This window comes from Scyliorhinus canicula, chromosome 3, assembly GCF_902713615.1.
Source record: "Scyliorhinus canicula chromosome 3, sScyCan1.1, whole genome shotgun sequence".
Classification (NCBI taxonomy): Eukaryota; Metazoa; Chordata; class Chondrichthyes; order Carcharhiniformes; family Scyliorhinidae; genus Scyliorhinus; species Scyliorhinus canicula.
In genome coordinates, this window is record NC_052148.1 from 134,677,203 (window position 1) to 134,690,529 (window position 13,327).

The window sequence follows — 13,327 nt, forward strand, 5'->3', positions numbered from 1 at the left end:
CTATGCAGAAAAGGCTGGAGAGTGGGACTAATTGACCTGCTTTTACAAACAGTCAGCATAGACCAGGGGTGGGCAAACTACGGCCCGCAGGCCACATGCGGCCCGCTAAAGGTCTTTATGCGGCCCACCAAGTCATTAATGGGGGGGCTGTTGGGTTACTTACTGGTATAGGGTGGGTACGTTGACTTGAGTAGGGTGATCATTGCTCGGCACAACGTCGAGGGCCGAAGGGCCTGTTCTGTGCTGTACTGTTCTATGTCCTATATGAGGCGCCCAGAATCATAACCGGGTGAAGTAATTATTTTACTTAATATACTATGCGGCCCTTTAAAATTGTGAATTTCTGAATGTGGCCCTTGCACGGAAAAGTTTGCCCACCCCTGGCATAGACACAACAGGCCAAAAGGCCGCCTCCTGCATTGCAACCATTTATTTCACAAGTAAATAGTAATGTACTCAGCAAGTGATTAAACAAAACAAATCCCTGCACAATGGCTCAAATGTACAAACAACTGTCGTATTTAGTCACCAAATCAGTTGGTTTGTTTCCACAGTATAATTTGCTCCAAAAATGCAAAATGTTGGAAATTCACTAAACATTTGTGGAGTGCACCTTCCAAACGCCAGTCAAAATTTAATCAATTTTTAATTAAAATAAGTCATCCTGAAGAAAGATGCTATACTGCAGCATGTGGTTGTCTACATTCCCTACCTAACACTGTTAACATAATGGTTACAGTTGTTCACTACTATCCATCACCATCTTCTCGGAGCAACTATGCATATCCAGAAAATGCAAACTTTCCCACATCTCAGTAACAAATTAACAAAATAAAATTAGGTGCAATACTTAGAAGAAAGTACAACAAATTCATTATGGTGTCGAATGTCACAGATTCGACCATTTTCAGTCACCTAGCTCATCTCAGGGGTTCTTTCGTTTAGTAGTTTCTTCAAGAAATATTCACCTGAATAAAAACAGAACAAGTTCTTTGTTAGGATTGTGTTTACTTAACTTTATTTATGTATTTTTGTTTCTCGCTTGCTCCTCTCCCCATCAGCTGAGGGGCCAGAAAAGAGTTGTCCTCAAGGCCTCTGCCTATGTCACGATGCTGAAAACACTTCTGTGGTTAGGCTGCAGTCATACATCTCACGCTCAGTGCCAGGTATCACTGCTGTAAGCAAACTCTCATTCTTGGTGCAGTGTGACTTTACATGCAAAATACAGCTTCATTTAGGGGCCAAATAAACCTTTGTTGTGGAAATTACTCATACACATAAATACGGTTACACACCAGCATCAGCCTAGTGGCAGTTGGCCTCAACCTTGGTTGGACCAGAAGATCCTGTCAGTGGGAAGGGCCAGGAAATTCCATTCAAAGAATTGGCTATGCACCAAAACAGCAAGAAAGATGTAGGAGAGACGGTATCTATTATTCCCAAGAAGGGTACTTTTAATCTCACTGCAATTTTCACGGCATTACACTTTCCAGGCAGGTGAGGTTGAAAATCGATTAAAATTCTACAGCTAATGTTTAGAAGTATGATTTTTTAAAATCAGAAAAGGTTTTTTCATGCAACTTTCACATTATAAGCAGAACACTATTTTGGGATGTCGAGTGGAGGACGTGCATGAGAAATATTACTATTATAGAGTCAGAATGGCACAGAAGAAGGCCATTCAGCCCATCAAGTTGCAAAAGAGTTTAATTTTGATCATTATTTACAATTTGCTTGTAGTTTAGTTATGGGCATTAGTCAAATAATCAAGCATGTCAACCCAATATTATTCAAGGCATCAGGTCATCACATGACTTGGTCTTGGCATCACACTCAAAGGAGAAAAACATATGGCCCCTAAGCCAGTGGTGAAAACCGTCAAGGTTGGTGTGGAATCATCCACCTCCATAGCAATTGAAATTCATCAACTTCCTTCTCGAAATTTAAATATCTATTGTGTAAAGAAAATTGAGTGTTAAAACATTCAGCCTTGTACATTAAATTAGTGCAGTTTAATTTTTGATGTTTAAAAGAAGCAGAATCATAGAATCCCCACAGTGCAGAAGGAGGCCATTCAGCCCATCGAGTCTGTACCTACCTCTGTAAGAGGGCGGCATGGTGGCACAGTGGTTTACAATGCTGACTCACAGCTTTAGGGATCCAATTCCGACCTTGGAAGACTGTCTATGTGGAGTTTACACGTCCTCCCCGGGTCTGTGTGGGTTTCCTCCAGGTGCTCCGATTTCCTCCCACAGTCCAAAGATGTGCAGGTTAGGTGGTTTGGCCATGTTAAATTGCCCCTTTAGGTGGGATTGCATGAATAGGTGGGAGTTGAGCTGAGGTACGGTGCTCTGTCAGAGGGTCGGTGGGACATGATGGGCTGAATGGCCTCCTTCTGCACTGTAAGAATTCTATGATTCTATGAAGAGTGTGCTACCCAGGACATACTGATACCTACAGATCAATTAAACGTCTGGACCAATGAATCCCTGTTCCCAGACATCACATACTGTCTTATCCCAAATAAAATTCACTTATATTCTATACATACCCTATATAACTTTACCTATTACCCACTTTGTAAACTTCTTTATTAAGGTTATAAGCAACTTTACTACACCACTCTATCCTTTGTTTTGAAAGTAAAGTAACTCATTCCAAGGAACCACAGAGATGAATAACATCACCTAGCAAATGGGCAGTACAAAACGAAGAGTCACTGATAAGGATCTGATTTAATGAGGATCTTGTGCCAATTACGCAAATCTGAGACGATGAGCTCAAGGTATTAGAGGGCATATTTCACCTGTGTTAAATGAATTGACAAGGAAGATATCAAAAAACATTTTCTTATCTTAGCAACAAGTAAATAAAGTAACAGAAATAAACTTTTATGAGAAGGATGGTCCCACAAGTAATTCACACCTTAGAGAGCTGTCAGGGAGCAATAAGATATTAAATCAATAGATCACCCTCAAGAAAATAATCACAAATTGATCACACGCTCCTTAAGACAATTAAGAAATAACTTTGCCCATCAGAATGCAATATCATTGATCGCGGTGTGAGTTGTGGTTTGGAAAGAGTTAAGAAACAGCAGTTTTCACTGACCAAGTCACGCAGCAAGTTTGAAACTGAAGTTCGTAGAGCCTGCTGTCCACAGGGAAGCAGATGTTATGGGGTGAGAACTGAGACCGAGTGTCAACCTGCTCCCAAGGCTGAACTGCAAAGCAAGAGCCTTGGTACACTAGTCCTGCCCTATTTCAATAAGTATTAATCTCTAACTTATTAAAATTTCCTGAGTTACTTCACCAAACTGTGCCTGTTGCCTGTATGGTTAAAATCTCAAATGAACACAACTACAATTTAAGTTCAACCAAGATATAGAATTTAGTTTATGCAGGAAATACCAAATTTCAGGAGTGGAATTCATATCCATGCCTTTTTTGACTGCTCAGCCATCCTGACTGTAGATATCACTTGGAAATATTAGGGCTTAACGCCAGGGTCTCATACCCATGAAGCACGTACACCTCCACCATCTTAAAATTGCTAAAATTAGTCAAAGGAAATAGGGGTTGTAAAGATGAATCATTTCTTCCTTTATAAAAGGTAAATTCCATCTGCAAGGCATTAATCACAATTTAAGGCTTAATTTGAGACAACCAGCAGTCTTACACAAACGGAGGGAAGTATTCTGTCCTTCACCTGGCATTTTGTGGAGCCTGATTTTTTTTTGGGGGGAGGGGATGTTGCAGAATAGGAGAAGGAGAATACTCAGGACTGACAAAGATCACAGTCTCCTAAATTCAGAGCCAACTGCACAGTCCTGTTGTACGATCTGTACATGTATGAGGAAAGCTTGATTACATGTTTTGATTTGTAATATTTATTTTTAATGGACACTAATTGGTTTTGGTGTGGGGAATTTGGCTAGAGAGGTATGCTGGTTCTATCAAATCAATGTAAAAGTATTTTCCTCCTGGGTCCAACAATCATCACCTCCCAATGCCTGTAGCACAGGAAACCTGGCCATCCAGAGGTAGAATTAAAATGGTATGTGAGAATGAGGCACCGAGTCTCATTATCACATATAAATCATCAACCCACCTTCTAAATGCTGGCTGGCTGCTCGCATTCCTCTGTTAAAACCAGAAGTGGGAGAGCTGGAGGTGGGTCGATATTTTTAACACTTTATCCTCCCTGACCCAAACCCAACCATTTTTGGGGTTAAAATTCCCCTTATGGAGTCACTTAAGAGCTACTGCAAACATTTCACCTGCAAATTATTTGCAGTGTGGAGTGTAATAAATTTCCCCTGCCATTTACCTGGACACCAATTATTTTAAAAATATATATTTTTATTAGGGTATTTGCAAGTTTTTATAATAATAATAACAGCGACATAAACATGGTACACCCTCCACTTTTGGAATTCTGCTTCTGCTGACATTTTAATTTTCCCTGAGAAAGTCGACGAACAGCTGCCACCTACGGGTGAACCCAACCATTGACCCTCTTAAGGCAAACTTTATTTTCTCAAGGTTGAGAAACCCAGCCATATCACTAACCCAGGTCTCTGCACTTGGGGGCTTCGAGTCCCTCTACATTAATAAGATCTGTCTCCGGACTACCCAGGGAGGCAAAGGCCAAGACGTCGGTCTCTTTTGCCCACTGAACTCCCGGCCCTTCCGACACTCCAAAGATCGCCACCTCCAGACTCGGCACCACCCGTGTTTTGAGTACAGTGGACATTGCCTTAGCGAAACCCTGCCAGAAACCTCTAAGCTTCGGGCATGCCCAAAACATGTGGACATGATTTACTGGGCTTCACGCGCATCTCGCACACCTGTCCTCTACGCCAAAAAACTTGCTCACCCAGGCCACCGTCATGTGTGCCCGGTGGACTACCTTGAATTGTATCAGGTTAAGCCTGGCACATGATGAGGATGTGTTAATCCTGCTTAGGGCATTCGCCAACAGACCCGCCTCTATCTTTCCTCCTAGCTTGACTTCCCACTTGCCCTTAAGCTCCTCCACTGGAGTTTCCTCTGATTCCATAAATTCCTGGTAAATATCCAATACCTTCCCCTCTCCCACCCAAGTACTGGAGATGACTCTGTCCTGTATCCCCCGTGGCGGCAGCAGCGGGAAGGCCGGAACCTGCCTTCTTAAGAAGTCTCGCACCTGCAGATACCGAAATCCATTCCCTGCTGGCAATTCAAATTTATCCTCCAAGGCTTCGAAGTTGGGGAAGCTCCCATCTATAAATAGATCCCCCATCCTCCTAATTCCTGCCCTTTGCCATCTCCAGAACCCACCATCCAGCCTACCCGGTACAAACCGATGATTATTACAAATCGGGGTCCAAGCCGATGCTCCCTCCACTCTCTTATATCTCCTCCACTGCCCCCAGATTGTCAGAGCCGCCACCACCACCGGACTTGTGGAGTATCGGGCCAGCGAGAGCAGGAGAGGTGCCATTTTTAGTGCTCCCAAACTTGTGTCTTTGCATGACGTCGCCTCCATCCGCTCCCACACCGAACCCTCCCCCACTACACACTTCCTAATTATGCCTATATTAGACGGCCAGTAGTAATTGCAAAAAATCGGCAGGTCCAACCCCCCCCCCCCCCCCCCCCCCCCCCGACTGCGCCCCAGCAACACTTTCTTCACTTGTGGGGTTTTACCCGCCCACACAAAGCCCGCAATAACCTTATTCAGCCACTTGAAAAAGGCCCTCAGGATGAAGATGGGGAGGCACTGAAAGACAAACAGAAATATGGAGAGAACCGTCATTTTACAGTCTGTACCCTCCCCGCCCGTGATAGCGGGAGCATGTCCCATCTCTTAAAGTCCTCTTTCATTTGTTCTACGAGCCGGGATAGGTTTAACTTGTGCAGTGCCTCCCATTCCCAGGCCACCTGGATTCCCAGATATCGAAAGCTCCTTCCTACCATTCTAAACAGCAGCTCTCCCAGTCTCTTCTCCTGCCCTTTGCCTGGATCACGAACATCTCGCTTTTTCCCCATGTTCAATTTATACTCCGAAAAATTACCAAATTCCCCGAGGATCCTGTAGCCACCTGGGGTGGCCACGTCCCGATTCCAAAATGGACACTCGCAAAGAGTACAAGGAAAATTGGAGAGTACTAGGAAAACAAGCAGGTGCAAGGTTTGCCTGTGGATTGGAACTTGCAGATCCCAGACAGAACTGTTACTACAAGCCATTAGCATAGTAATGAGCTATCTCCGGGGACAAAAGAGAAACATTTAAGCAATCGGTACCAGGGCAGACTCCCCGACGCCAGTGGAGACTAAAACAAAGGCAGGCCAACAGTCACCTAGGGCCCGCCCAGCGATCGAGAAACGACCCCTTTATTGGAGAGAATCAATACAAATGATTGGGACATGGTCCAATTAATTGGGACCAAGTTCAGGAACCGCCCAGAAGGGCACGAAACCCTTTGGGGTATAAAGAGTCCCCAAGGTCAGAGCGCTCTCTTCTTCTTCACCTAGGCCGTTGGCTCTCAGCAACGAGAGGGCCGCCAAGCACCAGCCAAGTAAGTCTAAGGTCAACGCACGCTACGAGATAGGCACTCCTAGCTATTATTCTATACCAGTTCGAAGCCAGCAGTATCAGAACCGGACAACGGCCATTGTTCCTCTGACTGAGTGGGCACCCGAAGCTAAGTATAGGCTTTTAGTAGTAGTTGTAGTTTAGTAAGTAGAGTTTGTGTATGAGTAATAATTGACTGTGTGTGTAAATAAATGTGCATTGATTTCAAACTTACTAACTGGTGTATCGAGTCATTGATCAGTATTCGGTTTTGGGGCAGCACGGTGGCGCAGTGGGTTAGCCCTGTTGCCTCACGGCGCCGAGGTCCCAGGTTCGATCCCGGCTCTGGGTCACTGTCTGTGTGGAGTTTGCACATTCTCCCCGTGTTTGCGTGGGTTTCGCCCCCACAACCCAAAGATGTGCAGAGTAGGTGGATTGGCCACGCTAAATTGCCCCTTAATTGGAAAAAAATAATTGGGTACTCTAATTTTTTTTTTTAAGTATTCGGTTTTGAACCTTGTGGTGGTATCAAAAAGATACCTGACGACTCTTGAGCAAAGGTAATTAAAACAGAACAAATTAAGGAAAGCATAACGAGCAACATTTACTGGCGATTCTGCCGGGACTTGACTTAGAAGTGGCCTCCCCCGCTCCGAGAGAACCCAAAATTTGAATTAGAAATCCAATTGGAAACAGGAAAACCACAAGTGTTTAAGCAGTACTGATCAAGCCTCCAGAATTCGGAAGTGTGTTAATGCAAGCGTACTAACAGAGATACAAGGTAAACCTGAGAGATTTTGTTGCGTAAAATCTGTCGGGAATTTTGTAGGCTGGAAATTAGCGTAAGCCGTAGCCGTGTTTACATCACCGCTTTATCACCCCCGTTCCAAATTTAATAGAGAACCCAGATATAGGAAAAATGGCAATGAAGGCAATGGAACGCCTTATGAACCAACAGGAATTCGAGGTCGCAGCGACCGGCAGAGTAGGACAGTGTCCCGTTTGGGAAGAGGAAATCAGGAAGTACCTCAAAGGGAAAGGATGGCCCCTTTGGAGTGAATTTTGCGCTAATGAGGAAACAGGTCCCGGGAGTATAGGACATACTTGGTGGGAGAACCTGACAGAGATCCACAAGAGCAGCTTGGGAAAAGCTCGCAAGCCGATGGCAATCGTGTCCTGTCTGGCACAATTGCGAAGCACAGAGGAGATCGTTAGGACGCTCCGTAGAGAGATAGAGGAGAGAGATAGAATCAGTAAGGTAAACGTGAGTGAGATTGAGAAAGAGAATAAAGATTTGAAAGAGAAGTTAGCAGCAAAAGACAGAGAGGTGAATGATGCCAAGAGGGCACACCAGTCTTGTCTGGCGCACTTGAGCAGCTTCCAGGCACAGTATGATAAGGCCTACCAGGACACACAACATGCGATCTTGGTAAGACAGGAAACAGAACAGCAGGTAGAAGCATTGCAGAAATAGTGCAATGACTTAAAAGCAGCCCTACGAGCACTCCATGCTTCCACAACGGAACAAAGGCAGAGCTCCGAATTGCAATCCCTGCTGTCTGTTCAAAATGGCTTTCAGAACACATTCGGACCCCAACTAGATCAGGAAAACGGCCCAGATTGGCAGGAATTAAACGAAACAGCCCATAGATACGTACATGGAGCGTGTACGCAGGAGAAGCCCCAGAAAAGGAGAGCACCCCAACGCCCCACCGAACAGGCAGAACACACCCCCATGAACCCGGTAACCACACACCGCAGGGCCGCAGCAGAAGGAGAAGCAGATTTTCTGTACACAACCCCCTTAACCGTGACCCAATTACGGGATGCATGTGAGAAAATTACACCGTTCCTCCCCACTTCAGACCCCTACCAATTCTTCGCTAGGGTTAAACAGCAGACCACCATGTACGGTCTGGACGAGAGAGAGCAGATGAAGCTGACAGTTTTGAGCCTCGACCCTTCAGTCGTGGCAGCCCTTCTCGATCCACAGAATGTAGGAGGAGGCACCCTAACAGAGATGCACACAGCGATCCTTGATGCGATCGGCTATAACAGAGGAGACAAGGTGGAAGGCCTAAATAGATGTAGGCAAAAGAAAACAGAGCACTCCACAGCGTTTGCTGGACGCTTGTGGATTCATTTCACAGCAGTTTTTGGTGAATTAGCCCACGCCCATTTGTCCCCAGATAACATGGCGAAATGGACTCGAATCTTGGTCTCTCATGCAACAGAGGCAGGACAGAGAGCTTGCGCGAATTACGACCCCTCAGATGAGGCCCACAATGAGAAATGGGTTTTGAAAAGGCTATCCCGCGCTTGGGAGCAATCCGTTCAGAACAAGACCACATTTAAGAAAGCAGAGGAAGAGCAGGCAGATGCAGATATGCATACAGTTAAAGCACACCAGAACCCCGCATGGATAAATGAGAGTAGGAACAGCCAAGCCCAAATCACAGGAGTGTTACAACTGTGGTCAGTTAGGACACTTTGCACGAGAGTGCAACGCGCCACAGAAACAACAGAGAGGGCAACAGACAGGCACCCTAAATAGAAATAGGGAAAAGCCTATACATAGTGTTACCGCCCGTTCAGACCATGGAGACATGAACAACACTGACTGACGGTGTTCCGGCTCCCCAACTTGGGTCTGCGACACCCTTTGGGACAAGTCCGGTCGACCGGTCGTAGCAGGCAGAGTCCGGGGTCAGCCCGTAGAATTTCTTTGGGACACAGGAGGGCCCCGCACCACACTTAATTCCTCCACCATGTTTCAGAGGGACACGTGGCCCACAACAGACACCATCACCCTCAGCGGCTTTACAGGTCACTTACAGCAGGGACACATCACAGCCCCTGTACCCATACAAATCGGCAATATAACAACCATTCACCCCATAGTGTTAGTTGATCTGCACCACACAGCAGAACATATTTTAGGGATCGACTTTATGAGCTCCCACAATCTTTCAGTCAATCCAGTCAATAAATGTGTTTGGAAAATGGCAAAGGCAGCACGAGCCCTCGCCACGCTCACAGTAGGAGAGTATGTAAATAGGATTAGTTCGGTAGGAGACTACTGGTTCGACTCGCGAACCATTAGTGCAGACAAACAGGTTAGGGCAGTCCTGCAAGAACTCAAAGCAGCATTTGCACAGCACAAGCACGACTGTGGCAGAATGGCTGGCTCTGCGCAGATTACAGGTCCTGACCCCAGACCCCAGAAGCATTACGGATTTCCCCAGGAAGCCGAGGGAGAAATCTCAAAAGTTATCGATAGCTTATTACACCAGGGCGTACTGAGATCAGTAGCCTCCACTAATAATGCCCCGATTTGGCTCGTCAGGAAAGCGGATGGATCATGGCGACTGACCATTGATTACTGGGAACTGAACAAAGTAACCCCAGCAGCAGCCCCCACCGTAGCTACAAGTCCCAAGACCATGCTCAAACAGGGACTCCAGTCACGATTCTTTACGGTTTTGGACAATAGTAACAGCTTTTGGTCCATTCCATTGGCTAAAGCGTGCCAGTACAAATTTGCCTTCACCTTTAAAGGACAGCAGTATACGTGGACGTGCCTTCCACAAGGCTTCCACAACTCCCCATCCATTTTCCACCGACAGCTGGCAAATTGATTACCAAAATTTTCACGCCCCGAATGTCTGGTCCAGTATATAGACGACCTGCTACTAGACAGACAGACACAAAAGCAGAGCACATTTCGCTTCCAGCAGAACTCCTAGGACTCCTAAAAGAAATTGGCTGGAAGGTAAACCCCAAAAAGGCCCAGATTTTGGAAGAAAAAGTGATATACTTGGGAACAGTTATCACGCATGGTAAAAGCGAGATCGAGCAGAAGAGGATTGACTTGATCGTCAAATTGCCCCTTCCCCACAATGTCTCAGCCCTCAGGTCATTCTCAGGACTAGTTGGCTACTGCCGAAACCATATCGACTGTTTCGCCACTAAGGCAGCACCCCTTTCTGACCTTCTCAAGAAGCAGGTACCTAAACTTACTAACTTGTGTATCGAGTCATTGATCAGTATTCGGTTTTGAACCTTGTGGTGGTATCGAAAAGATACCTGGCGACTCTTGAGCAAAGGTAATGGTAATTAAAACAGACCAAATTAAGGAAAGCATAACGAGCAACAATCCGCATAACTTCCCCCATCTCCTCCAACGGGTCTGAAATATACAAGAGCAAGTCATCTGCATAAAGCGAGACCCGGTGCGCCCCCCCCCCCCCCCCCCCCCCCAACCGAACCAGCCCTTTCCAGTTCCTAGAGGCTCTTAACGCCATGGCCAATGGCTCTATGGCCAGAGCAAACAGTAAGGGGGAGAGACGGCACCCTTGCCACATCCCTCGGTGTAGTTTAAACTACCCCGACCTCAGCCGGTTCGTACGCACACTCTCTACTGGTGCATGATAGAGCAACCACACCCAGTCAACGAAGCCCTCACCAAACTCAAACCTTCTCAGCCCCTCCCACAGGTAATCCCACTCCACCCGATCAAAAGCCTTTCCGCATCCATCGCTACCACCACCTCTACCTCCCCTCCTTCTGAGGGCATCATAATAACATTTAAAAGCCTTGAGTTGCCTGCCTTTTATAAATCCCATCTGGTCTTTCCCCATCACCCCCCGGACACAATCCTCTATCCTTGTGGCCAGTACCTTAGCCAGCAGTTTGGTGTCCACATTCTGTAGAGAAATTGGCCTGTATAACCCCCATGATCCTTCTCCTTTTCAGGATTAACAAAATCGGGGCCTGCAACATTGTTGGGGGGAGGGTTCCCTTCTCTCTTGCTTCATTAAATGTCCTCACCAGCAGTGGGTTCAATATCTCTGAAAACATCTTATAGAATTCCACCGGGTAGCCGTCCGGCCTCGTGGCCTTGCCCGACTGCATGCCCTCCAGCCCCTCAATTATTTCCTCAATCTCAATTGGGGCTCCCAGCCCTTTCACCAGATCCTCATCCACCCTCGGGAACCTCAACTGACCCAAAAACTGCCTGACCCCCTCCACCCCAGCCGGGGGTCCCGACTCATATAATTTGCTGTAAAAGTCCTTAAACACCTCGCTAACCCCCACTGGGTCCAGGACAGTATTCCCATCTCTACTCTTTACTCTCCCTATCTCCCTGGCCACCTCACTTTTTCTGAGCTGGTGCGCTAACATTCTGCTTGCCTTTTCCCCATACTCATAGATTGACCCCCCCCCTTGCCTTCCTCAGCTGTTCCACCGCTTTCCCTATAGTCAACAGCTCAAACTCCACCTGTAATCTTCGCCGCTCCCTCAGTAGCCCCGCGTCCGGGGCCTCCAAGTATCTCTTGTCCACCTGGAGTATCTCCTCAACTAACCTATCCCTCTCAGCCCGTTCCGCCTTTTCTCTGTGGGCCAGTATCGAGATTAATACCCCTCTGACCACTGCCTTCAAAGCTTCCCAAACCGTTGCTGCAGAGACCTCCCCCGTATCATTTGTTTCCAGGTAGTTTTGGATGGACTCGTTCACCCGCCCACAGATCGCTTCGTCCGCTAACAACCCTACATCCAGCCTCAATAGCGGGCGTTGTCCTCTCTCCAAACTAACCTGTAGATCCACCCAATGTGGGGCATGATCCGACACTGCGATTGCCGAGTACACAGTATCCACCACCCCCTGTATTAGAGCCCTGCTCAGAACAAAAACGTTGATGCAATAGTATATCTTGTGGACATGGGAGAAAAAAGAAAACTCCTTTGCCCTTGGCCGTGCAATCCTCCATGGGTCTACTCCCCCCATCTGTTCCAAAAACCCCTTCAATTCCTTTGCCGCGGCTGGTACCCACCCTGTCCTAAATTTTGACCGGTCCAATTCCGGATCAATGACTATGTTAAAATCTCCCCCTATGATCATGTTATGTGGCTCTAAGTCTGGGATCTTACCTAAAACCCGCCTCATAAATTCCACATTGTCCCAATTCAGAGCATATACGTTCACGAGTACCACCCGCACCCCCTCCAGCTTCCCACTCACCATTATGTACCTAACCCCCCCCCCCCCCCCCCCCACACCCGTTTATTGATCAAGATCGCTACCTCCCTGGTCTTCGAGTCCAGTCCTGAGTGGAATACTTGGCCAACACACGCCTTTCTCAATCTAGTCTGGTCTATAGCCTTTAGGTGTGTCTCTTGTAACATTGCCATGTCCACCTGCTCGACCCCATTGTACTTGAGTAAGTCAGCTGACCAAGCTGACTTGATAGCTCCCACCCATGGCACCAAACAGTCTGTCTCCCCATTGTTCTCTCCCCTCTCCTCCCACTTGGACAAACATATTCAAAGCATCACATTCCCCAGTAAACAAACACTAGAAAAAACAGAAGAAAAACAACCAGAGAAAACCACAAAAACCAACCCCCCTCCACCCAGCTCCCAGTAAGACAAAGTTAACTTTAGCCATCGAAACAGCCCCTTATTGCAGATAACACTACTTATTCAAACCAGCACAAAAGTGACTGTTAACAAATTGCCCCTGCAATATTCTCCCCAAGGATTCAGTGTTTTTAGTTCACATCCAGTCTTTTTTCCTTGATGAAAGTCAATACATCGTCTGGTGTATCGAAGTAAAAATCCCGTTCCTCATATGTGACCCACAGATGGGCTGGATACAACATCCCGAACTTCACCCCCTTCTTTTTTAAAATACATTTAGAGTATCTCATTCATTTTTTCTGATTACGGGGCAATTTAGCATGGCCAATCCACCCTACCCTGCACACCT

The 13,327-nt window shown here is 46.6% G+C and overlaps 1 protein-coding gene across 1 annotated transcript in view; it reads right to left on the reverse strand.

The window, feature by feature from the left end:
* Positions 1-415: 415 nt before the first annotated feature.
* The window catches only part of lias (lipoic acid synthetase), a 60,890-nt gene continuing 47,978 nt past the window's right edge, over positions 416-13,327 (reverse strand). Inside the window, exon 11 of the mRNA XM_038791395.1 lies at positions 416-968. Within this exon, the coding sequence (XP_038647323.1) occupies positions 916-968 (53 nt within the window). The 3' untranslated portion in view covers positions 416-915. The remainder of the gene's footprint in view (positions 969-13,327) is intronic.